We start from the raw sequence: 26,790 nt of genomic DNA, 5'->3' as shown, positions 1-26,790 counted from the left end.
CATATACTAAATAAAATAAAGTGTAATTATAACTTTTAAAATGAAAAATGAACAGGAAAACAGTGGCTGACCCTGAATCTACTGCTGTTTTGGCAGTAATTGTGGCTCCGCTGTTATTGGCCTGTTCTCAGGCAGTGGCCCTCTGAGACTTTTTCATCCTGCTGGGTCTGCCTCCTACTGCTGCCACCAAATGTAATTTTTAACTGAATCTCTATTGTTCTTTTACCAATAAAGACTTGGGAGTCAGAGGCTATGGCGAAAACCTGCTAGCTCAGAGAGAGGTTGAGGAACAACTAGCTGACCTTTCCTCTTCGCCCGCATCTCAGAAAGAGAGCATCTCTTTCATTGTTCCAAAGCGAAAAGGACAGCCGCACTCCAAGTCCCTCCCTACTACTTCCTGTGCATCTCTCTATCCATCTTTCATACTACCTCTGACTACCTATGATTACTCTCTGTCAACTAGCTGCTGGCTCCGCCTCCTGACCCAAGGTTGATTTTATTTAATTAATGCATAAACTCAGGGTGATCATATATCCTGCTGAAGTCAAAGTTAAACAATAAAGTAAGAAAAAACCACAATGCATGACAGAGCTCCTTAACTTGGAAAAGGCTAGAAATACTGTTGGTGATAGGGCAGTGAACACAACAAAGCCCTGCTGCTGTGGAGATATTTGGTATAAACTGTCATAAAACACTTACAGGAGACCTTCCAAGAGCAGAAGCAAGAGTATCAGTACCATGGAGGCACACGTATCAAATCTGTACTTCTGGGAGAGAAAGACACAAGGTAGAGGATTCTGACAGGATTTGTGGTACCAGAAACATTTTTTCCCTTTTCAATTTTAATGAGAGTACCACCCAACTCCATGAGTTTGACAGTCATTAACCCTGTGAGGCCATCCCTAGAAATAAGAACACACGTTTCCATCATCACCAAAAGCTCCCTTGCCCCTGTACACATTTCCTCTAGGTTCACAGTGTGGAGTGTGTACAGCTCTGGTTTCATGAGATCCCTTCATAGTGTATTCTAGAAGTTTTTCCAATTTTTTATTGTTGAATATTCTGTTGTACATATACATCAACTGCTGTCTAGCCATTCATTTCATAATAGACATTTAAATTATGTGCAGTCTTTGGCTACTATGAATTAAACTTTCAAAAACATCTGTTGCAGACACAGAGTTAATTTTTCTGGAGCATCTAGTTGTGGTGGATTGTATGATAAATGCATATTTAATTTTTGAGAAATTGCCAAACAATTCTTCAAAGCAATTTTAGCATTGATTTTGTTTTTATTACTACTACATGAGTTTCAAATGTTCTTCATTTTTGTCAACACCTGACTTGGTCAGTCTGTTTAATTTTGATTAAATGGATGCACAATGAAAGCTCACAGTATTTTAATTTATATCTTCCTCATGACTAAACATATTGAGTACCTTTTCCATGTGTCCATTGGTCATTCATCAGTACTATACTGTGAAGTTCAAACCTTCCCCTGCTATAACAGGTCTTGTTGTCTTCTCATTTTGAAGTTGTAAGTTGTAAGTTATTTTTCTAAGTAACAGCCCATGCACATAAATCACAAATGTTTTCTCCAACCCATACAGTCTATCTTCATTTTCCTAACATTTTTTAATTTAATTTATCCAGTGTATATTTTTCCTTTTATGGTTCACATTTCTTGTTTTCCATAAAAGAGGAAAATTTTAAAAAAACACTTAATATTGTTTCTTGGTGTTTCAGCAGAAGTCAAAACAAAATCTGATCTCAGAAAGAAAATTGTAGTTACAGCCTATTTTTTCTAGTGGAATTAACCTCAATAGATTCATCTGAGAGTCACAAAGTCTTTAAGAGAACTATTTCTATAATTCCAGTGATACTCAAAATGTCAAAGAAGCCCTTGAATGCCTGAACTCCTGGAGAAGAGAAGCAAGCTTTTAAGAGGAGGAGCTGCAAGGACAGGACCCTTCTCACAAAAAAGGACTGCCTCAGAAGGAAGCAGAACACAGGAGGAGCCAAGGACAACATGGGAACCACAACATGGCAGCAGGAAACCTAAGTCCTAACCAGGAACAGCCAGCGTCTCTGTAAGTGCACTTCAGAACTGCGGTGGGACAATGGCAGCTATGATCTTCCTCTTTCTGATCTCATCTCAGCACACTGACCATCTGAAAAATTGTTATTTGCTATACTGTGAGGTTTTCAGATTAGGAGGAAATATCCTTAAGGAATTCCAGGGCAGTGACAATCAAGGAGTCTCCACATCAACTGCGCCTGATTCAAAGGAAGAGAAACCAAGTTCCTGCTGGACTAGAGCCTCTGGGGCCTGGGAACAGGTGCGTTTTTGGCATTCCCTGTTCTATGTGTATTAAAGACCTGTTATTTTCCTAAACAGCTCCTTCACTCCCCTCTCTTTGGGAATTGCATTAATTAATGATCTTATCACAGATTCCAATAACATGCATTCAGATATTCCTGAGATGACACCCTCCACCCCTCTCTACCCTTAATTCCTGCTATACAGGGTTGGTGAGAACATGCATTTCACAGCAGCAGCTCTAACTTATCACATGGCTTATACATTTGTTTCTTACACCTTTAAATTTCATATTTCTGGGACCTAGAACAGTGCCTAACAGTTATATAATGTAGGAAACAGCCGTTCACATCAGATAGATGATCAAGGGCTCAGCTCACATGTACTTCTGAAGATTTTGAAATTTATATTCACCATGGCAGTATACACTCACTAAGTAAGAGTTAACTGGGTAATGATGGAATTTATCTTAATACAGAAAATACATTCATTCAAAATGACTCATTGTTAACTGAGCATGGTGGTGCACGTCTGCAAACCTCCACACTCAGAGAGCTGAGACAGAAGGATTACACCAAGTCTGAGGCCAGCCTGAAACACACATTAAGTTCCAAGGCAGTTTGTGCTACCTAGTAAAACCCTGTCTCAAAAACAAACAAGCGAACAAGCAAACAACACTGTACATTCATTCACAACAAACGATTGAAGCGCCTGTGTCCATACCTCCTCTCAAAACATTTGCCTGCTTTTCCAAGTCAGCAATTTCCATCTTGATATTTTCTTTCAACAGAAAATCTCTTTTCTTGGTTATTTGATACTCATCATTGAAGTCTGTAATTTCCTTAATAAATCTTTCCTCTTCCTCTGTTGCTTTTTTCTTGGTGGCCTCCTGAAAAGCAGAAATGAGTGACCAAATATACACACTGGTTGCACTATTCTTCAATGATTTAAATACAACAGTTTGGAGTTATCAGCCAAAGTAACCTCAGCTCTATTTCCTGCATCACCACAAACATACTGGGCTGACTACGAAAGTGTGTTTAAAGATGGAGGCAGTCATACAACAATTTTCATGTGGAAGTTTTATTCTTACAGATCTGGGAGAATTAGTGAAGCAGAAATTCTGACATTTCCCACTATGGTTGTATCTGTGGATTTACTTTAGAATCATATATGCTACTTTGTCAATATAATGTACAATTAGGAGGGGGAGTAATAGTGAATGTGAAAATTACAACTTTTACTCAAAGGAACAATGGCTGCTTTATAGGAAAAAGAAAAACTGATTATCTGAAGGCAAATTATGCAATCATTTCAAAGTTAGTTCTAAATAAGCTTTTATGTTGTGAATTAAATATCCACAGGGCATGAAAATATGAATTCAAATCTTTGGACAGTGCAGAAGTCTAATTTCCTGACAGCACTAGAAACATTAGTCTTCTGTATTATTATTTTTTTGGCTGGCATGCCAACTCTGTGGAATCACTTTTAGAAGCTGGTCATGTCATGAGCTGTATTTTTTTTATTGTTACATATATCTCATGTACTTTTTCAATTTATTTATTTACACATTGTGTGTGTGAGTGTGGGTATGCACATGCCATGGCATACATGTGAAGGTCAAAGGACAACTTGCAGGAGTCAGTTCTCTCCTTCCACCATGTTGGTTTCAGGGATTGAAAGGTCATCGGACTTGGTGAAAAGTGCCTTTACCCACTGAGCCCTCTTGCTGACCCAAATGTATTTCTTTGAAATGTCAATTTGACTTATGACTAGTCACATCTCCAAACTGGTCTATACTCATAACCACCACTCAGCTTTCTGGCTTTGACTTAAGATAAAAAGACAAACAATATATTTTCACCCATGCCCATAAATATGCCTAACAGTATAAGCCTCTCTGTTTTTTAGGAGCATTAAAACTGGGTCTCAATACCAGAGTGAATCAAAGCAGTAGCATTCTGTTTCTTAGGCTCATTAGAGCTGCAAATAATCCCTGTGTTATACCCATGCCAGCACAACCCTTCCAAACTGTATGACTCTCCCAGTCAGCTTTAAATGGCCCTTAATATTTTTATTTGAACAGTGCTGTCAGCTGATATGCGTACAGATAATTTTCTCAAAGTGAAGCTGTGCATATTTAAATGCCTTTGACATGGTTACTTAGATGTTTCTAGGTGGCTAGAGACTTACAAAGGCTTGGAGCAGTGTATCCCTTTGGTTCATAATTTCACTGCACTGTCTCTCTAAGGCATTTTCATGGGTTTTCAAAAGCTCTAAAAGGAATGATTTTTCAGAAAACTGCTGAACCTTCAAAAGAAAAATACAGAAATCAGAATAAAGCAAATGAATACATGTTTTAGGGGTTTAGTTAATTGAACAGGTATGTAATTGTATATATAAGACTTTTTCTGTAAAATCTTTAAGATACAATATTAAATTTCCTTGCAGAGTTTTCCTGTATGCAGTGATAAAAGTGACTCACAGCAGTAAGTTTACAGCATCCTTCCCCAGCACAGCCACAGGCTCCTCATGGGCACGGCTCATTTATTTTCCTCACCACATTCAGCATAGTTCTTAGCTGAGTACTGAAGCATCTGACAATCCACACTGAAATCCACTTCTGGACAGCTTGCTCTAAGGAGCAGACTTCTTGTCTCACAATTTATAATGAATGAATCAATCACTTACTATGATCACTAAAAAAATAAGATAAAATCTGCAGCCGAAACTCAGTCTTGTGACAATAGCTAGCTATATGAAATAAGACATAAATTTGGTTAAATATCCCAAATGTATTTTGAGAACACAGTCTTCTTATTTTATTTATTTATGGGGAGTGGGGGTCTCTTATTTTCAGATACCTCAGCAGTTGGATAGCAGTGATAGCACTGGTAAATTGCCGAGAGCCAACAGAGTGAGATCCAGCCTGGCCCCTTCTAGGCACTCAGCCAACAGATTTCTTTCTTTCTTGTGGTGATATTATGTTCCCCAAAATATTGTGTACCCTAATAAACTTATCTGGGGTCAGAGAACAGAACAGCCACTAGATATAGAGGCCAGAAAATGTTGACACACATGCCTTTAATCCTAGCATTCCAGAGGCAGAGATCTGCCTGGATCTCTGTGAGTTGAAAGCCACACTGGAAACAGCCAGGTGTGGTAACAAAAGCTTTTAGTCCCAGGAAGTGATGGCAGGAAGTAGAAAGGTATATAAGGCATGAAAACTAGGAACTAGAGCTGGTTAAGCTTTTAGGCTTTTGAGCAGCACAGTTCAGATGAGATTCATTTGGATGAGGACTCAGAGGCTTCCAATCTGAGGAAACAGGATTAGCTGAGGAATTGGCAAGGTGAGGTGGCTGTGGACTGCTCTGCTTCTCTGATCTTCCAGCATTCACCCCAATACCTGGCTCCAGGTTTGTTTTTATTAATAAGACCTTTTAAAATTCCTTCCTTCCTTCCTTCCTTCCTTCCTTCCTTCCATCTTTTCTATTGAGAGCTGCTGGTAGCAAAAGACCATGGAAATATATAGTAAGTGACAACTAGAGTTCAGAAGGTCAACCTATCAGAACTAAGGGTTCTGTTAGAGGAAATCATCACACAAGCCATTATGGGATTACTGCCTTTTGAATGAATTGGCTGACTCTTGTTGTAAACTTCTTGTGCAATAATAGCTATGATTCTCCCCATTTACTGTGTATTTCCATGTAATGCATACATGTAATCTCATGACTTCATCTCAATCTTATGGGTACACATAATTGTGGATAATCTAGAAGACAGTTTCTTATTTAACTGTACAATTTTTGTGAATAGCAACATTCTAAAATACGCTTCATACTAGATCTATTGTTCCATGGGGACTGTAGACTCAGAGGTCTTGTTCTCCATCCTTAGCTACTGACAAGGTAAATATTGGCCAAAGTGTCCTCACAGAACTTTCACAAAGCAGAACTGCAGGTGCCTGGCCTTGTTAGATCAAAACCCTTCAGAAGAATTATAGAGAACCAGAAGTGATAGTGCAGGTGTCTGGCCTGGGTGTATCTTAGTCCTTCAAGAGATCAATAGCACCTATGTTGCCCTAAGCTTCCTCCACCAGCACCTCCCCACTCTGATTCAAATAACAATTAACACTTTCTACACCAGTTTTTAATGCCAGATTTTAGGCTCAGTAGACTAATCATGTATAGGTCCTGAGATTCAGGTGACTAACAGAAAAAGGCTGTTAACTGACTAACCATGTCTGGATATTATTCATCACATAAAGTAGTACACATACTCCTTGCCTTTTCCTTAAATCGCTCATTGGTTTAATTTCTTTCCTTGTAACCTTTGCAGCTATTCCTTCAAGAGACAGCCATAAGTTTTCACAACCTACAGCTATTGTCAGTCACCAATGAACCTGACCAAGTCTTTGCCAAGTGTGACTCTTATCAGAATACTTGTCCCTGAGAGTTTGCTTTGTAGTTTGTACTAACAAGTTGTTAATGAATGGACACGGACACACACACACACACACACACACACACACACACACACGCTTGGGGGAACAAGAAGAGAGGAAGATGGAAAGAACTAGATAGATAGGAGAAAGCAGCAGGAGGGACCGAGAGGAACTAAGTATGAGAACAGAAAAGCAGCTGCATAGATAGAATGGATATAGAAGAATAAAGCGAATGGACTAACAAGCTCCGTGTGCTTAGATTCATTTGATACCCTTCAGATTACAACCCCAGCTGGCTGTTAGACTCTTCCACAAACTGGGGGAGAAAACAAGAAAGTTTTTGGTACTTTTCTTTCTTTCTCTCTTCCTTTCATTCTTTGTTTTTTGTTTGTTTTTAAAGACAAAGCTTCTTTGTGTACAGCCCTGGCTGTCCTGGAACTTGTTTGGTACACCAGGTTGGCCTGAAATTCACAGAAATCTTCCACCTCTGCCTCCCAAGTGCTGGGATTAAAGGCATGTGCCACCACTACCTGGCCAACAAAGTTCTTACAAACAGGAACAGAGACCAACATTTCCCCCTTCCTCCCCACAGAACTCACTTTTAAATTTTCATACCCCATTTTATTTCAAAGAACAAATGATTTCATAAGCACTGATATTAGGTAGAAACTATTGTTTCATTTGGACTTTTAAAATGGCACCTTATAAGACATGAACTGAATATCAGAATGAAAGTCAGTGAAATGGATGCTGGGCTGAAAACAGTTTTTCTACAGTGTTTGGTACTGGCCTTCATGAGAATGTATCACCTCCAGTTTAGGGGCTGTTCTCATCTCTACAGAGAAAAGAAAAATGACATAAATTCAACTGCAACTGCAGAAAGCAAGATTTATATTAGTTATAAGAACTTCCTCAAGGTGAGAGACAGGTTGTGAAATCTCTGTCCCAGAAGATATTGAATAGTAAAGAGCCTGGAACAGTCTATTCCAGAGGCAAAGGGTTGGCTTCAAAGACATTTTGAAATATTATAGCTACTAAGTCCTAGAAATACTGGCATTTAGAAAAAATAGCTGAAGTAAAATAAAAACATGATCTTCCATTTATATAAGGCCACAGCACGCTGCCCCAACCTACAGTCCTAGGTGCAGTTCCCATCAACCACACCGTGAGAAAAACGCCAACAGAGAAAGATGGAAATGTATAATTTGCATGACTGAAGGTATGACGGTAACAAATGAGAAGGATCTTGTGTCTGCAATGCAGAACAGAAAGTGTGTTTCCCAGACTTCAGGATCATATACAAGGCAACAGGGAAGACAAAAGTAGGAATCATAACTTCTCCTCCATTTGTTTAGTGTAAGAACATGACACTTCAGGGCTGCTTCATGATTATTATACAGATGACAATAATATAAGGTCTACAAGTTTAAGATTTATAAAGGATGTATAATTAATTACAGGCAAGTATGGAGCTAAAATACAGGTCTTCCAACATCTTTCATGCTATATCATGACATTAAAATGGAAATGCTAAAGCAATTTCAAGGTAATTCTGGCAATAAGAAGGACTTCAGCACCCAGCAGTAAAAGGTAGAGCACAGTTCTAGACACAATAAGAAAAACTACCAAACAGGGTCCTCCTGCGTCCAGGACACAGAACCTCACTGCGGATAGTAGCCAGCGCTGTGCAGAAATGCTTCAGACCCACAGGTGAGGCATGAGTATGTCCAGTCATGTGACACTATAGTATCCCATACAGAGATCATGTTTGAAAACTGTGGAATTGAGTTACGAAAATAATAAATAAAAATTGCAGATGAATCTCATGTTTTCACTAAGTACTCTGGAGTGGCATGCACGCCTCCTGCAGGCCAGGGGCAGATCAGCTGTTTTAATGTACTAAAGCACTTCAAATAGTGTGTCCTTTAGAAGTGAATTCTTGACCTCTGTTTCCATGTTGATTCCCAGAATCCACAGGGTAGGAGGAGAGAACCAACTGCACAAAGCTGTCCTCTGACCTCCACACACCCACACCCACCACACCTCCCACCCCACGTGCTCTCTTTCTCTTTCTCTCTCTCTCTCACATACACACACACACACACACACACACACACACACACACACACACACACTTTTTTTAAAAGCCCACAGCAAGTGAGGGAAAAAGTACAACAGAGAACATGGGAGCCATGGAAAGTCACCCACCATCAGGAAGGGAAAAGATGGGCTTCCGATATGTTCCTTCACAGCACTAATATCACGAGTGGGTCGAGGCTGCAGGCTGTAGAGGTCACACTTTATGGAACTAAAGGGACAAGTGGTTGTTTCTGCCTGGTTTTGTTTTCAGAGGCAACAGCTCTTGCGGCCTCTCCCCAGGAAGCAGGGAATTGTTCCTCCTGTTCTCTCCATTATCCCAACTACTTTCTTAAGATGCTGTCCACGCCTGCGTGGCTTGACCACCAGGCCACTGGTGGGACCATCTTAGTGGCTCTTCTAACACAGCCCTGACTACATTGGGATCAAAAGCAGAGGCCACTCACAGAATCACTAACTCCTGAGAGATTTCTTAGCTCTGCTTTGTTACAAGGTAACAGACAAGAGGGAGCTGGTGGGAAGACACCTTAAAAGGGAAACTATGCTGTAAGAAATACTCCCCACACTGCAAGTTTGAACTGACACACCAATGCACTCTCAGCAGCTTGAGCCATTTAGTTTAAAGTGAACAGAAGCTAAAGAAATGTTTGACTCTGTCTCCTCAACTGCCCAGGTTCTCAAGACTGCATGCAATATAAAGAAGTTCCCAATGGCAGGAATACAAGTTTCTGATTCTCATCTCTGTTTATCTTCTGACTAAAAACAAAAATATCTGCATTAAGCCTTAACATTTCATTCTAGACTCAATCTGCCAAGTTCTGTCAGAAAATGCTGTTTTGTAGCCTTTCCCTTGTTAGTCCTATAATGTGGGATGTTCTGTATGTCAAATGTGTTGCTCTGATTGGTTAATAAATAAAACACTGATTGGCCAGTAGCCAGGCAGGAAGTATAGGCGGGACAAGCAGAGAAGAGAATTCTGGGAAGTGGAAGGCTGAGGCAGGGAGACACTGCCAGCCTCCGCCATGACAAGGGAGATGTAAGGTACTGGTAAGCCACAAGCCACGTGGCAATGTATAGATTAATAGAAATGGGTTAATTTAAGACAGAAGTAGATAACAAGAAGCCTGCCATGGCCATATAGTTTGTAAGTAATATAAACATCTGAGTGATTATTTTATAAGTGGGATGTGAGATTGCAGAGGGGGGGGAGACATACAACACCTTGGAAAGAAAAAACTCTAGCTACTGTCCTGCCTCTTCTTCCCTGTCTAGTCCCCTGGGCATGGAGCTGATTTATCCAGTGACGGGGTCTGTGTTCAACAAAGCTGCCATCTGCTGCTCTCCACTGTCCCTGCTGCCTGCATGCCCCAGATATTTCCCTACACAACTCAGAACCTGAAAGTGACAATGGCATTTTTGATTATCATTCGGTCCAAAGTGATGAGTCACGCTTCCTGCAGCTGACACTGTTAAAATCAGCTTAGCCTTGAGCAAGCAGCACTGTGCTGGGCAGGTGATCTTCCAAAAGCAAAAAGCAACTTTACAGAAGAGACACAAGGGGAGACATGCAGATTTTGTATTCCTAAAATCACACAAGGACTGAGGGGAAAGCCTAGGGTTATGGAAGCCAGGACAAAAGATCGTCCAAATGCCAGGGTACATCAAACAGCAGACTGTACCAGACATTAAGGCTTCAGCTGTTTTTCTTTCTTTTTTTTTTTTTTTTGAAACAAGGTTTCACTATGTAGCCTTGGCTGGCCAAGATCTCCCTATGTAAACCTAGTTGGCATCAAACTTCTAGAGATCCACCTGCCTCTGCCTCCGTAGTGTTGAGATTAAAGGCATGAGCCACCACAGACAGATTTTTTAGCTTTAAAAAACAGGTACTTGTGTGTTTCTAAATTACAGATGTCCCATTATTACACAGTAACTCTCATGTGGCAAGCATAAAAAGGTTCAGTACAGGAAACTGTCAGCATGTCTGCCCACCCATCATTCTCCAACCCTCCCACAATCTCTTCCCTTCTCTGACCCATGGTTTTCCCTGGCTATTCCTTAGACATATCAGAACCACTTCATCTGCACCTTGTGCACAGAATTGTCATTCATTTATCCTACTGGATCCTTCAGAGAACCAAAAAAATATATTGTTTAAAATCCAGTAGAGGGTTTTCAGGCTTTCTAAAGACTGAAGAGTTCAAAAGCAAATACATAAATAAGGACTTAAACAAACAAATAAATAAATATTAAAATAAGTAGTATCAAAGATTCTAACAACATAAAAATTACGAATGCCGATGAGAAAAATATTCCATAAGCCAAGATTTAAATGACAAAGGGTAATTGGTATAGCATAAAAAGCTGGAATCCCAGATAAATTCATTAGGGTGCACAATATTTTGGGGAACACAATACCACCACATTTCTCCTTTTTTGTCTAAAATTTAGAAAAGATTCTAACTAATACAAGAAAAATCATATCCAATAAGTATATACAATATACACAGTCAAGATTACATTAATGATGTCTAGTGCATTAACATTTGACAGATTCAGGCAAAAAACTCCATTATACATAACAATGTCCAGTCCAGTAACATCTGATAAACTCAGACAAATAAAAATTTGTTTGCTGTGGACATCACTCTGTATAAATAAAATGCTGATTGGCCAGTAGCCAGGCAGGAAATATAGGCAGGACAAGCAGAGAAGAGAATTCTGGGAAGTAGAAGGTTGGGGAGAGACACCGCCAACCGCCGCCATGAGAAGCAAAATGTAAAGACACTGGTAAGCCACAAGCCATGTGGCAAAGTATAGACTAACAGAAATGGGTTAATTTAAGATAGAAGTAGTAGATAACAAGAAGCCTGCCATAGCCATACAGTTTGTAAACAATATAAGTCTCTGTTTGCTGTCTTGGTTGGGTCTGGGCGACTGTGGGCCTGGCGGGTAAGAGAGCTTTGTCCTGACTGTGGGCCAGTCAGGAAAACTCAAACTACAAATGGCATCCAACATGTTGGCAAGAGTTTCCACCTAAAACCTGAGAAAAAAAGATTCTAAACGGAGCTAAAACCAGCTTCCTAGTTGTCTCTCTCAAGTTCGTGGCAGCCTGCCGTTTTGAGCTACTATGGTGGGTTCCTGGTGTGTGTGTCTGACCTGCAGTGTGGCGGGAATGAAGAATCTACAAGCGGCACTTTACTCTGCTGCGTGGTAGATTTAGCCTTTGCTAGTTAAAAACAACAACAACAAAAGGTTTCTGGGCTATGAACTGCTTTGATAGAACTGCTTCTGATAGTTGATGGTACACATGGCTCCAGACCCAGAGCTGGCGGTAAACTGTACCACCGCCATGTTGGGAAGCTGAGGTGGGCAGAGCCAGCAGCCACAGCGGTGTTTCAGTCTTACAAAGATGGATATTATGCAAAGAATCTGGTTTGTCTTGTCTTTGGAATTTTTAACTGCAGAAAAAGATTTGATCATAAAAGCTGTTGAGTTAAACAAATATGTAAATTTTAAAGGTACCTTGACTTCAAAATTTGGAAATAAGGATATGTTGCTTTGGAAAAAAGTCTCTGCTTTTGTTTCTACAGAAAGCCAGAGGCTGTGGATTTGTTCCAGATTAAGATACATCAGGTTTGATCAGCCAAGACCACCTAAAAGGTCTCTGATGACACCATGGCCCAGATGATCCAACATCCAGAATAGTTTCAAGGCAACTGGCTCAGAGGTTTACCCTCACAGACTACTCCATAATCCTAAAATTTTCTTTGTGTTCCCATAAGATACAGCGCCCCCCTCCAGCAGGAAGTAGTAAGAGAAACTACGCCCAAATTCCCAGCTGGCTTTGGAGATGGAATTGGCTCACTCCTTCTCTAAACCCAAGCACATTGTTAAAAGAAAAGGTTAAGAGATTTTTGTATCCCAAATCAGAAGAGCCCTCTGGTGTGGGACAGAAAAAAAAAACCAATATTTTTATTTAAAGCAGGTTGATTATAAATGTGATCTCCTTCTAAAGAAGAAAAGGGGATATGATATAGCTATAATAGGATGAAAAGTAGACTAAGGAACTTACTTCTAAAGAGCAACAACTCATTTAAAATGTTTTACATTGGTATAGATTTTAGTCTATTGATACAAACTTAAAGTTAATTTTGTTATACTGTGTGTATATTTCTACTCGTGTTTAAGTTATTATGTTTGTATAGCTCATTTAAAATTGTAATGGATAATTAAAAATAGATTAGTAATTGGTCATCTATGATAATCATACTTGTAGCCATGTTAGTTAAGTCTTCTAGGTATATACAGAGATATTTCAGATAGACAGGTAATCTTCAAACACTTCAAAGGTCTACAGAATATGGCATTTAAAATATTTTTAAAATTTAGACTTTCTAGACAGTGAGACATGTCTGCTCCTGGCAGCATCAATTTACTTCAGAGAGGAGGATGGGCATTGAAGACACTTCATATGGAGTTTATCTTCACCTTGGAAAAAATAGCCATTTGGGCTAGAAACTGTTCTTGCCTGGACTGCTTGATCGACTGGACATGCAGGACCCATAGAAAGGTGACCACTGAACTTTGTTTGACAAAATGGTCCTTTAGGTTCCTGCTTCACAGAGGAAACTGCCAGACATTCTACAGGACACTGAAAAAAGTGACCAAGAGACTCTAGCCCTGTGGGCTGAAGACAAAAGCCCCAACTTTACAAAGGAACAATAGGTGACTGTCCAGGCTGCCAGCTGTCTCTGTCTACCCTACAAGACTCCTGAAAGTTGCTTGTGTCCTTCTCCCATTTCTCAGGTAATATTATATCCTTCTGAGGTCTTTGATGTGGTTAAAGACTAGATAGTTATAATTTCCTCAGTTATGATAAAAGATACGTTAGATATAAAACCTTGGACTCACAAATATAAAATAGATAGGATATCTTCTTTAATATTGTAACTGTAATTCTTGCTTGATGATTGTTTTGTTATATGTAATTGTACTATGTAAAAGTTAAAACCTTCCTTTAAAAAAAAAAAAGAAAAGGTGAAATGCTGTGGATATCGTTCTGTATAAATAAAATGCTGATTGGCCAGTAGCCAGGCAGGAAATATAGGCAGGACAAGCAGAGAAGAGAATTCTGGGAAGTAGAAGGTTGGGGAGAGACACAGCCAACCACCGCCATGAAAAGCAACATGTAAAGACACTGGTAAGCCACAAGCCATGTGGCAAAGTATAGACTAACAGAAATGGGTTAATTTAAGATAGAAGAAGCAGATAACAAGAAGCCTGCCACAGCCATACAGTTTCTAAACAATATAAGTTTCTGTGTGCTTTCTTGGTTGGGTTTGAGCGACTGTGGGACTGGCAGGTAAGAGAGATTTGTCCTGACTGGGCCAGGCAGGAAAACTACATTTGTTACTTCTCCTATGTAAAACAAGTAGTTCCTTTTAAAAGTAATTTTTCTTTTCATAATAGATTCAGTAATCTACCTTTTGTCATTTTTATGTCTTCTCCTTTTTCTTTTGACATTAGATTCAGTGATCTACCCATTAGTAAAAGGGGGGGGGACCCATAGGTCCCTGGCCCCCATTTTGGGTAACTGTTGCCTTGCTTGCCGACCTTGACCTTGATATCCTCCCTATGCTAATTCCCTAAGAGATTCCACCCTCCTGAATGCTTAAGGGAAGCTCCTTGTCTGTGTATCCAGCACATTGGGTGTTAACAGCTTAGATGCAAGATTGTAAAACATCAGGAGCAGGGATGGGGATTTAGCTCAATGGTAGAGCACTTGCCTAGCAAGAGCAAGGCCCGGGGTTTGATCCTCAGCTCCAAAATCTCAAACAACAACAACAAAAAAAAAAACATCTGAAGCGAACTTCTGCCCTCCGGGGTTCTCCCATTGTGCTGTAAGCCTGTATTTAAGACCTCCTCCCTCCTTCAATAAATGGCATTCAAAAAAAAAGAAGAGGGGATCAAGATCATGATGGTGAAACCCCCAGAGACAGCTGACCAGTGTTAGTTGGAGCTCACTGACTCTGGACTGACAGCTCAGGAACCTGCATGGACTGAACTAGGCCTGCTGAATGTGGGTGACAGTTGTGTGGCTTGATCTGTTTGTGGAGTCCCTGGCAGCAGGACCAGAACTTATCCCAGGTGTATGAACTGACTTTTTGGAACCCATTCCCTGTGGTGGGATACCTTGCTCAGCCTTGATACAATGGGAAGGGGCTAGGATCTCCTTCAACTTGGTATGCCAGACTTTGTTGACTACCATGGGAGGCCTTACCCACTCTGAGGAGTGGATGGGGGTAGAGTGGGAGGGTGATGAGGAGGCAGGAGAAGGGGAGGGAGGGGGAACTGGGGTTGGTATGTAAAATGAAAAAAAAAATTTAATAAATAAATATATTAATAAAAAAGCTGGAATCTATAAGAAATTAAAAACTCTGTAAGTTAATAACATTTAAATTGAAACTATAAAGGAGGCAATTTTCTTATGTTATAAAAATTTACTAGCTGGGCAGTAGCGGTGCACACCTTTAATCCCAGCACTTGGGAGGCAGAGCTAGGCAGATCTCTGTGAGTTCGAGGCCAGCCTGGTCTACGAAGTAAGTCCCAGTACAGCCAGAATTTGTGCATAGAATTATATGTGCAGGACTACCATCACAACTGTGTTAATGGCAGTAATTTACAAATGTAACAGTGAATACTTCCAGTAGAAAAGCAGCTAACTAAAATATGGCACAGTATTTATTGGAATATTATATAGCTACAAAAATTGCTTTACAAAAATATTCCTAGAGAGACCCTATGTATAATAAAGAAAAAATGTAAATTATTTGAGAAAATAGGCAAGTATTAAGTGATGTAAAAATTATAAATACGGCTTTGCAGACACCGCTGTCCCGTTATCACTTGCTGCAGCCATGGTCAACCCCACCGTGTTCTTCAACATCATGGCTGGCTGATGGCAAGCCCTTGGGCCGTGTCTCCTTTGAGTCATTTGCAGACAGAGTTCCAAAGACCGCAGAAAACTTCCGCTCTCTGAGCACTGGAGAGAAAGGATTTGGATATAAGGGTTCCTCCTTTCACAGGACTATTCCAGGATTCATGTGCCAGGGTGGTGACTTCACACGCCATAATGGCACTGGCGGCAGACCCATCTATGGAGAGAAATTTGAGGATAAGAACTTTGTCCTGAAGAACTTTGTCCTGAAGCACACGGGTCCTGGCACCTTGTCCATGGCAGATGCAGGACCAAACGCAAATGGTTCCCAGTGTTAGTTACATCTGCGCCGCCAAGACTGAGTGGCCAGATGGTGAACACATGGTCTTCGGGAAGGTGAAAGAAGGCATGAACACTGTGGAAGCCGTGGAGCGCTTTGGGTCCAGGAATGCCAAGACCAGCAAGAAGACCACCATTTCCGACTGTAGACAACTAATTATTTGACTTGCAGGCTTCTTACCCACCAGACCATTCCTTCTGTAGCTCAGGAGAGCACCCCCACCCCATCTGCTTGCAGTACCCTGTAATCTCTGCTCTTGAGAACCTCATAAGTCTTGAGTTTACAGTCAGCATTATATAACTGAAGCTGTTTAATGCCAATTCCCCTATTAAGAAAGTATCGCAGGGCTGGTCAGAGCACCTACTGCTCTTCCAGAGGGCCACAGTTCCATTCCCAGCACCCAAGTCAGGCTGTTCATGTCCACTTCTTCTGGTCTCCACAGAACATACACATATATGCACATGTTTACACAGATGCAAACACATGTATAAATAATTAAATATAAGGTACCATGTAATTTATTTACTAATCATAGTGTGACTCAGAGGTTGTACAGTGAATGGTTATTGAACGACTGGAGATGCTTAGGAGAAGTGAGAGTCATAATTAACTGATTTTCTAAGAAATCATAAATCACAAAGTAAATCTGAAAGGATATTTTTCTGTGCTGTAGCTTATGGGGCTGCAAACTCAAATCCAATCTCACTTTCTGCAAATTGAGGCAAAACTCACTTTTCTTCTAAGTATTTTCCTCTTGGTTCCAAGAGATCATTTTTCTGTTCAAAGCATTTCTGATGTTTCATGTTATACAATTTATTTAGAACACTTCTTTTGAAAATAGGGATGGAAGCAGAATCCTGGATTTTACAATCAGGAACAGCTGAGTGGATTTTCTACTCTGTGGATACAAGCCATTAAGCATGCCACTTGGATGGTTTACAATCCCCTGCATCAGAAGAGCTAATGTGCATGTTGTTCTAGTCTAACCTAAACTCTTATTCTAAATATTCTTTGGATTTTCCAATAGTCATGAAGACAGCACTAAGAAAAGGGAGTCCAATAATAAATGCCATACATGCTATTTTCTTTAATTTGAAGGTAATCACTTTAGATCTGTGACCATGAAAAAGAGGTATGACTTTGTAGAGGTCGGGCCTTCTCACAGAAGAACCCCCTCACAAGCATGGTATTTATCAGGAGCCCATGCCAGGAATGAGTGTGCCATACGGTCAACAAACACCTAGAAGGGTCTTCAGCAGGTGTCAGGAAGGAAATAGAAAGACAATCCAAAATAAGGCACCGCTACAGACCCATGAACACAGTTTTTTTTAAAGCCAGTGAAACAGAAGGTAGCAAGTGTTGGCAAGGACAGACACAGAGCCCTCATTCATTCACACTGGTGCAAACACAAAAGTGTGAAGTCATTGTGAAAACCATCTCACATTTCCTGAAAAAAAAAAAAATCAAATAGACAACAATCCCAAAGGTCCCAAATCCCAATTCCACTCCTAGATGGAGTACTCAAGAGATCTGAAAACATATGTTACTCAAACACGTGTGCACAAGTTTTCATGGCAATGTTATTCAAAACACCTAAATAATCTGAGTGGTCATTGATGAACATACGAAACAGTGTATGGATACAAGAAACATTATTCACCCACTAAAGGGAATTGAATACCATTTATCATGCTACATGGATAAGCCTGGAAACACTGTAACAGATAAAGATGAGTCACAAAATGTCACTACTGTGTACCTCCATCTATACATGTCCAGAGGAAAAAGCAATGGATTGACTAGGATGTGTGGCTGGTGGACCCTGGGGGCTTAGGAGGGTATGGGGTGGTTGCTAACAAATGTAGTATTTCTTTTCGGGGAATGAAAATGTTATAAAATCAATGATCACAGTGTAACCTTGTGAAAAGATAATAAATCATTGCTTTCCAACTTTAAAGAACATATTTTTTTTTTTGTAAAGTGACCTAGCAGCTCATCTTAAGAAAGAGGACATTACATAAGCTTAAGTGCCCTGTACACCCTTCCCTGATTACAGTCACCTGCCACTCCAACAGGGACAATCACTATCTTGATGTGCTACTTATCATCCCATGAATGTCATTATGCCCTGACTATATTTACACACCCTCACAGGAAAGACTTGTGCTCTGTGTATTTGGTTCTTTCACACTTACATAGCTTCCACAGGTTGAATTTTAGCCCCTTATGTTTTGAAGATAAATTATTTTCAAGTCATTAAGCATTCTTTTTTTCATACTAACACCTGACACTTGGGATTCTAAAACCATATTCCTTATAATAGAAACCAATTTGATCTTTGACCCCCCTTTTTATTTGTTCATTTGTGGGCTTTCTCCAGGTATCCCAAACTGCCACTAATATCAATTTAGGGAAAAAAAGTCCATTTTATATCCTGAAATGCTTTTAAAAGTGTTTGCATAGAGAAATTCATCCTTTGCTGAGAGATAACTCGGGGCAAGGGAGGATCTTGCAGAATGTTCTGTCAAATGTGATGCAAAGAGTTGAATGATAGATATTATCCATAATTAATGATAGACATTATCCATTTCAAATGGCAGCAGGGGTTTCTATACGGCTATTCTGATTTTACCACTAAACCCTTTTCCATAGACACTATGGTTGCCTCCCTGACACACATTCTTCATTTCCTTACGAACCAGTTAATGTTTTTCTGAAACATGGGCCATTCTCACTGAACTTGAAGATCATTACTGGTTCAAAGGTCATCACTTATCTACATGATGGAGGATGGGGACCTGCCTGCAAGGTAGCCTATAAACATCCTTCTGTCTCTGAACAGCAAAGGACATGACCTAAGGAGTTATTAGGATCTATGTGGGGACACAAGGACAGTCACACATTTCACTATTTTACTTGACTAGTACAATTCCAATTGTTTGGTGCCAATAATTCAGGCACTTCTAGGAGGCTGAGACAAGTGAATCATCAAGGGCTCAAGGACAGCCTAGGATGGATGCAGATTTTAAGGCCAGCCTCAGCTATAGATTTAAATCCTGTCTCCAAAACCAAACAACAACAAAATCCTAGACTCACCTGCCAATGTTGAATACTAAATTCTAACACTTGAGGTGTAGGTTGAAATTTTTGAGGACTTTCCTCCTAAAACACTTAAACACTGGGCTGCATGGTGGAGAAGCAACTTTTGGTCCTTCTCCCTCCAAGCTTCAGGAACACCGCCTAGGACCAGAACAGTGCTCAGGAAGGGTGCAGGGTGTGGTAAGGACGGTGACAACAGATGGAGAAGCAGCTACTCCTTTAAGGGCTTCCTGGAGCAGCTTTAATGACCGGCCTGGACTGCATGGGAGGGGAAAGGCAACTGACTGTTACTCAGTGAAGCCTCAAAGGTTTTTGTTGGCAGTGGACCAATGCAAGGACAACTGAGGAAGCCAGCCCTGAATTAAATGTTGGGTCTCCAGTTCCGCGAGACAGTGACATCCCAATGTTCTTTAAGGAGAATTTTTGCTGTGCCAGAAGCTTACAAGAGTCTTCTTTCATCCATGATTTTAAGTAAATTTAAGTCAAGATAAAATTAAGTATAAGCAGGATAGGATACAACATTTAAATATACAAGTTATAAAAGAAAACAAATCACCTCAACTAAAAACTTCCATTTTAATATTATAAATAATAATAATTTATGGTTTTATTCTTTCCTTGATTTAATAATTCTCAAGTTCTGAGAGGGTGACTGTCTTTACCAATTAGATGGCAGAATGTCTACATTTATAATTAAAACCATAATTGGAGCCATTTTATTACTTCATTCAAATATATTTCTTTAAAATTCATAAAACATTATTTTATTGTTCTTAAGATATTTCTGCATACGAACAAATAATATTATCCAGACCAAGCAGGTTATTTTTAGGAATACATATGTACATACATATACATGCAATATAAAAGTAGGTTATGCTTTCGAAGGAGAGCAGGGAGGTTTATGGGATGGTTTGGATAGAGAACAGAGAAGGGGAAAATGTAATTATATTATAATCACAAAATTACAAAAGTAAAAAAAAGGTATTTATCCAGCAAGTTGAAAAGGGAAGAATATGTAAAATAAGCTAATGTAGCCGAATCCTTTCCTCCACTTACCCCTCCCACATGAGTATGGCACAGTATTGGGTTTTATATAAGATGTTTATAAAAACTATCCAAGCTATAATTACATGCCAATTTTTACATAGCAGAAACTCAATGGGTTGCTTACAAGAAACTACAATAGTTTCCTAAGCCCTAATTTTAGCTTCTCTGACATCCATACTACAAAACCTTCCATCAGCAGCTGGAAGCTTTAGGCACACTAGTAAGCATGAACGCAAACCCCAGCATGCTCCTAGCCTTCTGCTTTCACATTACCGAGCTTAACCAGGCACACTGTAGCTGCCCAGGTCACAAAGCACTCACACAATCTGAGACTTTTTGCAACCATATATTTTAAAGGATTCATCCAGCCCTGAAAGGCAAATGCTATCATTCAAGTTCTAATTACATGCTACCTAGGTTCTACAGACTAGGGGAAAAATGAATACTATACTTCCTAAATATATTTTTTGACCACAAGCAATTTCCTTAATAAATGCCCAAATAGTTTTGAATATATGAATATACAATAGCTCAAGTACTGCTCTATTCGAGTTATGTGCTAGCTTCTCTTTAAGCTGCTTCTGTTTGATAAATGAGTCAATAAACACCAGGTCAAATAGATTCAAGTACATAGATTTTCATTGTTATTGGCAGACATATAATTAACTCTGAGAAAAAAGAAACAGAGAATCAATTTATGATTACTTCTTTAGCTCTTTCCATTACTCATTTACATTATAATCTTAATTCTGCTTTAAAATCTTTATACATACACATCTTGGCTCTAATTATAAATCAGATTACCTCAACTACAAGTTAATGTTTTATGAACTATGACCCTCATATGCTAGTTTTATTAGTAAGATATAATTATATTATTACCCATGTTTATGAGCTGATTAAAAAGCAATGGACATTTATGAGCCTATATTAATTAGTAATTTCAATGAATGCTTTTAAACAATATTAGAGATTTGTTGTGTTTTCTCTAGCACAAATAATTAAATAGACATTTTCTGTAAGTATGTGTAGATATCAATACCACATTTCTATTCTCAGGTAAAATAGGTAGCTAATGAAGAAAGTATTACAAAAAATAATTTGTCTTACAAAGGAAACATTACAAAGAAAAAACATTTCATTTAAAATAAAACATCACTATCTGATATCAGGTCAGTATCTTCACCAATCCCAGAAAAATGCACTTTATACAAAAACTTACACAAGTGACCTTTAAAAAATATTGCCCAAGCCGGGCAGTGGTGGCACACGCCTTTAATCCCAGCACTCGGGAGGCAGAGGCAGGCGGATCTCTGTGAGTTCGAGGCCAGCCTGGGCTACTGAGTGAGTTCCAGGAAAGGCGCAAAGCTACACAGAGAAATCCTGTCTCAAAAAACCAAACCAAACAAAAAAAAATGCCCAGGATACAAAGCTTTGGATGCATTATTGTATGTCATAAAGGAATGCTCAAGATGAGCTCAAGAACCTGTTTTAATAGAGTTATGTTTTTCTTAGATCACAATTTGTTTTTTGTTTTTGCCGGAGCTGAGGACCGAACCCAGGGCCTTGTGCTTGCTAGGCAAGCACTCTACCACTGAGCTAAATCCCCAACCTAGTTATGTTTTTCTTAATTGTTACTTTTATTGTAGTAGTTATTTGGTTTTATATTATATACCATGGACAAGTCATTTAAACCCTCAGCTTCTGCACCAGCAGAAGGGGAATGATGGCTCTCCTCTCAGAGCTGCTGTTAGAACTAAAGGAGCTGATGCAGCCTTTGAACAGTACCAGGCACATGAGCACTGCTGGCTGCCAGGCCCCAGGGGTGTGGAGGCAGTGGGGTCTATTTCCCTCTCTCTTTCTCTCTCTCTCTCTCTGTGGCCCTTTTCTTCGGATGGCTTCTATTTGCCAACTTTCAAAGCATCTTAATTCTTCTTTAAGAAAAAGTTCCATCATGACACTGCTCACCTGTTGCCCACCCATCAGCTTTCAGCCTGTCACTAGGGCTACTTTCTCTTTTACTACAGGAAAAATCAGAGCTAGGAGCTCCATGAAGAACAGCACCAGACTGTGTTTTAAAAGACAACCAGTCTCTCTCAGTTGAAAAGGGAAGAAATGAAAGGCTGCTCGGTGGGTACTCATAGTTAGGAGGAAGAAATGCTGGTACTCTACTATATTCTACCATTCAAAGTGACTATAGTTCATAGCATATACTAAAAAATTCAAATATATGTAATATTTTCACCACAAAGGCAGGATAAGTGTTGGCACAGATACATTAACCTGGACTTGAGCATTATAAAATGTACTAAAAAACAAAACATGGAACCCATAAATATGCACAAGTTTTCCTTGTCAAATTAAGACAGCTCCTCCCTTGTCATGTATCACACTCTTAGCAATGAGCACACTCACATACAACGTTTGCTAAACAACAAATGCAGGGGAACAAGGTGAATAAGAAAGGAAAATCTAAGTATGTTCCTCGCAGAGCAACAGGGGCTGCAAACATGAGCATGTGTTGATATTTAATAAAGGAATTTTATTTTACATAGCTGACCAGGGAGGGCTCTGTGATGCATGAGCAAGATGGGGAAAGAAGAATGGATGCTCACCGGGTGGTAAAGGCTCCAGAATTGTTTTATGCACAGAAAACTGAAAATTCTTCACAATTGTAAGCTAAATGAATAGAGTAATAATTTATAAATGTATAATTTATATTTCATTTACATATAAATTTATATTTAATATGTAATAAAGTGAAATTTTTATAGGCAAAAATAGAATAATTAAGTAAACAGATCACCTATCACAATGCTAGCTTGGTTCATCGTTAGGTGTTGAAACGCTGTTCTTGGACGCCTGCGTCCTTCCACCCAGGGGAGGCCTCCCATGTGGTCTTGCCATCTTCACTCTCTGCCCCCATCTTTGCGACCAGGGCAAAGCGCCCCCAAAGCACTTTCATTGCCCCTCTCTGGTCAAATCTGGCAACATGTTCCTCCTCCTGTACAGCACCTCTGCTGGGGTCAAGGGTGCTCCCTCGGTGTGCCTGGGGCACATCAGCCCCTCCCTTTGCTACAAAAGGTTTCTTCTACTACATCTCTTTGCTCCTCCAACATCCTACCCACAGTTCAAAACCTTTCTTGAAGCTGTCAGAGTCCCTTGGTCCTGTTCTCTAAAACCCAGAACTTTACACATGCAGCAGAAGAGACGAATGAAAGAGAAGCATTCTTTAAATGAGACATGCCCAAAAATGTGGTAGTGAACTGAAAAGCACAAACTCAAGACTCATTGAAAGATACATACAATCCATTACATTCACATAGCACGCTTAAATGGTTTAGCATTTAAACGTTTTATGCTGCACTAACTACTTATCAGACAGTTATTCCTTCAATTCCATTGTGTTTTCTTATACACCTTAACCATCCCACAAAGTGGACGACGAATTGGTTATTGAAGGCTAGCTTCCTTGGAGCCACTTCCTACTAAAAACTAAAGATAGCACCGGATTCAGAACTTTCAATATTAGACAACACAGAACTATAGTATATAATTCTTGAGTTTCCTAGTTAAACAGTAAAATTTTCCCCAAAGCCAAGTTCAGATACCTTCTCAAGTAGTAATTGGACGCTCTGCGCATGATTACCTTAGATTCCAACTTGACCTTCTCTTCATTCAGATCCTCTGTGGCTTCCTTAATTTTCCCACGACACCGGGTAATTTCGGACCTCACTGTAACACACAAAGTCTTTACTCACGTTCATCCTGAGTGTCATGTCTGCATCTCGGAGGCAGTTAGTTGGTAGGTGACTTTTCAACTCTCTCCCTCCAGGTTGCAAACTCCCCTCATAGACCTCCCCTCCCCTCCTTCGTGGGTGCAAATACCCAGCTCCAGAAGACAAAGGCCCCCAAGGGCAGGACCAGCTGACCTTCTCGCAACTCCCTGCGACTCTCCTCAGCCTGGTGCTCTGAGAAGAGGATGTGCTGGAACAAGGACTCCAGGCTCATCTCGGCAGGCTCCTGCGGGTTCTTGGTCCGCCCTTAAATACTTTATGGTGGAGTCTGAGGATCCTGGAAAGCACCGTGGGGAAGCCTTCCAGGGCTGTTCCCAGTTAGGCTCTGCGCAGGGCCTGGGCCGCGGTCCTCCCTCCTCTGTCCCATGCCTGCTGCAGCAGGGCCTGGGCCGCGGTCCTCCCTCCTCTGCCCCGCCAGGCTGCAGCAGGGCCTGGGCCGCGGTCCTCCCTCCTCTGTCCCATGCCTGCTGCAGCTGCAGTGGGCGCAGTTCCCACAGGAAAGCCGAGGCGGAGGACAGCAGCCTCCCCTCCCCAGCACCCTCACCTCTCAAGAAACAGATGCTCACGGTTAGGGGGTCGGGAATTTTCCCTCAGGTATCCCAGGTGGAGAAGGCCTCCGCTAGTCTCGCGAGAACTTAACGACCGGAGCCCGATGGGGCCATTCTGCAGCCATTCTGGGCTCAGAGGTCTGGGCCGTTTCTAGAGCTGGGATGACCAGTCTCCAAGACACAGTATCATAGAGTGCAAAGTACCCGTGATTCTAAATGTAAACTTTTGCAAAGTCTTATCCTTGGAGGCTAGCAAAGACTCCTACAAATGTACAATGCCTGAGATTCTGCCTTAATCATTCCCTTGTAATCAGGGCATATCTTTTTTGTCTCCTCTGAAATTAATCATTCATTGCCTTTTGTAATCAAGCCTTGGTAATATTAACACTTCAATATCTGCACAATGTGTGTCAGAGACCAAAGTGGTTGCTAATTAAAGCTTAAATGTGAAAGGCACCTTTGGGGCTTTTGCATGAGTTTTTTTTTATTATTAAAAAAATTTTCAGTTTTGGTAGGTCAAAATATTGATATTGTAATAAACATTTTACTTTATTCTGAATATAAGATTGACACTGGCTAAACTTTTTAAAAATAACTTCTAGTTTAAATGTGCTTAAAATTAAATAAAATAAAGTAAATGCAAATTTTGTCACATATAATAGGCTTAATTAATAGCCCATAATGCCTTAATATAATCAGTTATAAATTTTAACCTATTCTAAATTTCTACCTTAATTTTCATTAAGTCATGTATACATAAAATTTAATATTTAAACTAACAGAATACACACTGAAAACTATAATGAAGTGAAGAAGAATTACGCAGCTATTCAGAAGCAAATATTGATGAAAAATTTCCCAGTCTTTTGGGTAACCCTTCATGCCAAGCATTTTTTATTTACAACCTTGAAATCTCATGAATAAGGAGTAACAATGTTATTTTGTTGCTTATGTAATATTCAACTGCATAATAATCATTATATAATTATATAATATAAATGAATACTCTATGTGCCGAGCGCTCTGTTTCTGAGCGCTCTAAGTCTGCTTCAGATGACTTTCGTCCTTCTTTTTCTAATATAGTTAAGGAGACAGACACAAAATATTCCAATAAAAAATTACTCCAATGAACTATTTAGTTCAGTCATCAACTGAAATCTTGATGTGTATCAATTCTTTTAATCAAGACATGCATCCTGTTTTTGTGAATTAAAGGACTGAGGTAGTAAAACCTAGGGAACTTGTCCACAGTCATGTGTAAGATGAATTGCTAAATGGTCATATTTAAAAAACCTGGAGCCAGATATTGGGGTGAAAAACTGAGAGATCAGAGGAATAGGACAAGCCACAGACAACCTCACCTCACTGACACCTCAGTCTCCAAAGAGACCTACTTCCTGTATACCCATGCCTATATGTCTTTCTGTTCTGCTGTGTCATTTCCTCTCTCCACCCAGCTACATCACTTCCTGTCTGTTGGTACAGACCTCCAGACCTTTATCGTTAACTAGTGTTGAAATTTAAGGTATATGCCACCACACCTGGCTCTGTTCCCAGTGTGGCCTTGAACTCACAAAGATCCAAACAGATCTCTGCCTCCTGGGGATTAAAGGCATGTGCCACCATTGCCTGGCCTCTATGTTTACTATAGTGGCTGGCTTTTTCCTCTGATCCTCAGATAAACTTTATTGGGGTGAACAAAGAAAATATCACCACAGCCATGTGTGATCGGGATTCAAATTCTGTGCCTCATGAAGAGGCGTACTTTGTACATGAAAGTGACTGAAACCAAGAAATTAGGGATTGAGAGCCATGAATTCAGTTTTGGACTCAGCTATAATTTTCTTATTGCATCATATGCATAATGAACTTATTTATAATGCTTCATGAATATGTTTTGTAACTCATGATCCTCTGTTACATGTGTGCATGTGTGTGTATAGTTTAGATATATGGAAAGGAACCAAACTATTCTATCTATTCAAGGATGGAAGATGACACAGATTATGGTTTGAACCATTTTCTTTGAGCACCTGCATGGAGGTTCCTAAACTGTGTCACAGTGACCATCAAAGTAAAGGACTTCTGGACATAAACTACATTACTAATGGACATTGCTCCCTTCAGAGTATTTCTTGTGATCTTGCATAGGCACCAT

At 40.0% G+C, this 26,790-nt stretch overlaps 1 protein-coding gene and 1 pseudogene across 1 annotated transcript in view; one reads left to right on the top strand and one right to left on the bottom strand.

Annotated features, from left to right (window-relative positions):
* Ccdc172 (coiled-coil domain containing 172) overlaps positions 1-24,298 on the bottom strand; it is a 60,291-nt gene extending 35,993 nt beyond the window's left edge. The window contains exons 1-4 of the mRNA XM_036179358.1: positions 24,220-24,298; positions 23,937-24,022; positions 4,514-4,630; positions 3,044-3,209 (exon numbers count right to left, since the gene is read on the bottom strand). Of these exons, the coding sequence (XP_036035251.1) occupies positions 3,044-3,209; positions 4,514-4,630; positions 23,937-24,022; positions 24,220-24,298 (448 nt within the window). The remainder of the gene's footprint in view (positions 1-3,043; positions 3,210-4,513; positions 4,631-23,936; positions 24,023-24,219) is intronic.
* On the top strand, positions 15,779-16,302 carry LOC118588323 (annotated as a pseudogene).
* Positions 24,299-26,790: the final 2,492 nt, after the last annotated feature.

Source organism: Onychomys torridus, chromosome 1 (assembly GCF_903995425.1).
Source record: "Onychomys torridus chromosome 1, mOncTor1.1, whole genome shotgun sequence".
Classification (NCBI taxonomy): Eukaryota; Metazoa; Chordata; class Mammalia; order Rodentia; family Cricetidae; genus Onychomys; species Onychomys torridus.
This window is presented reverse-complemented; position numbering and strand designations above follow the sequence as displayed.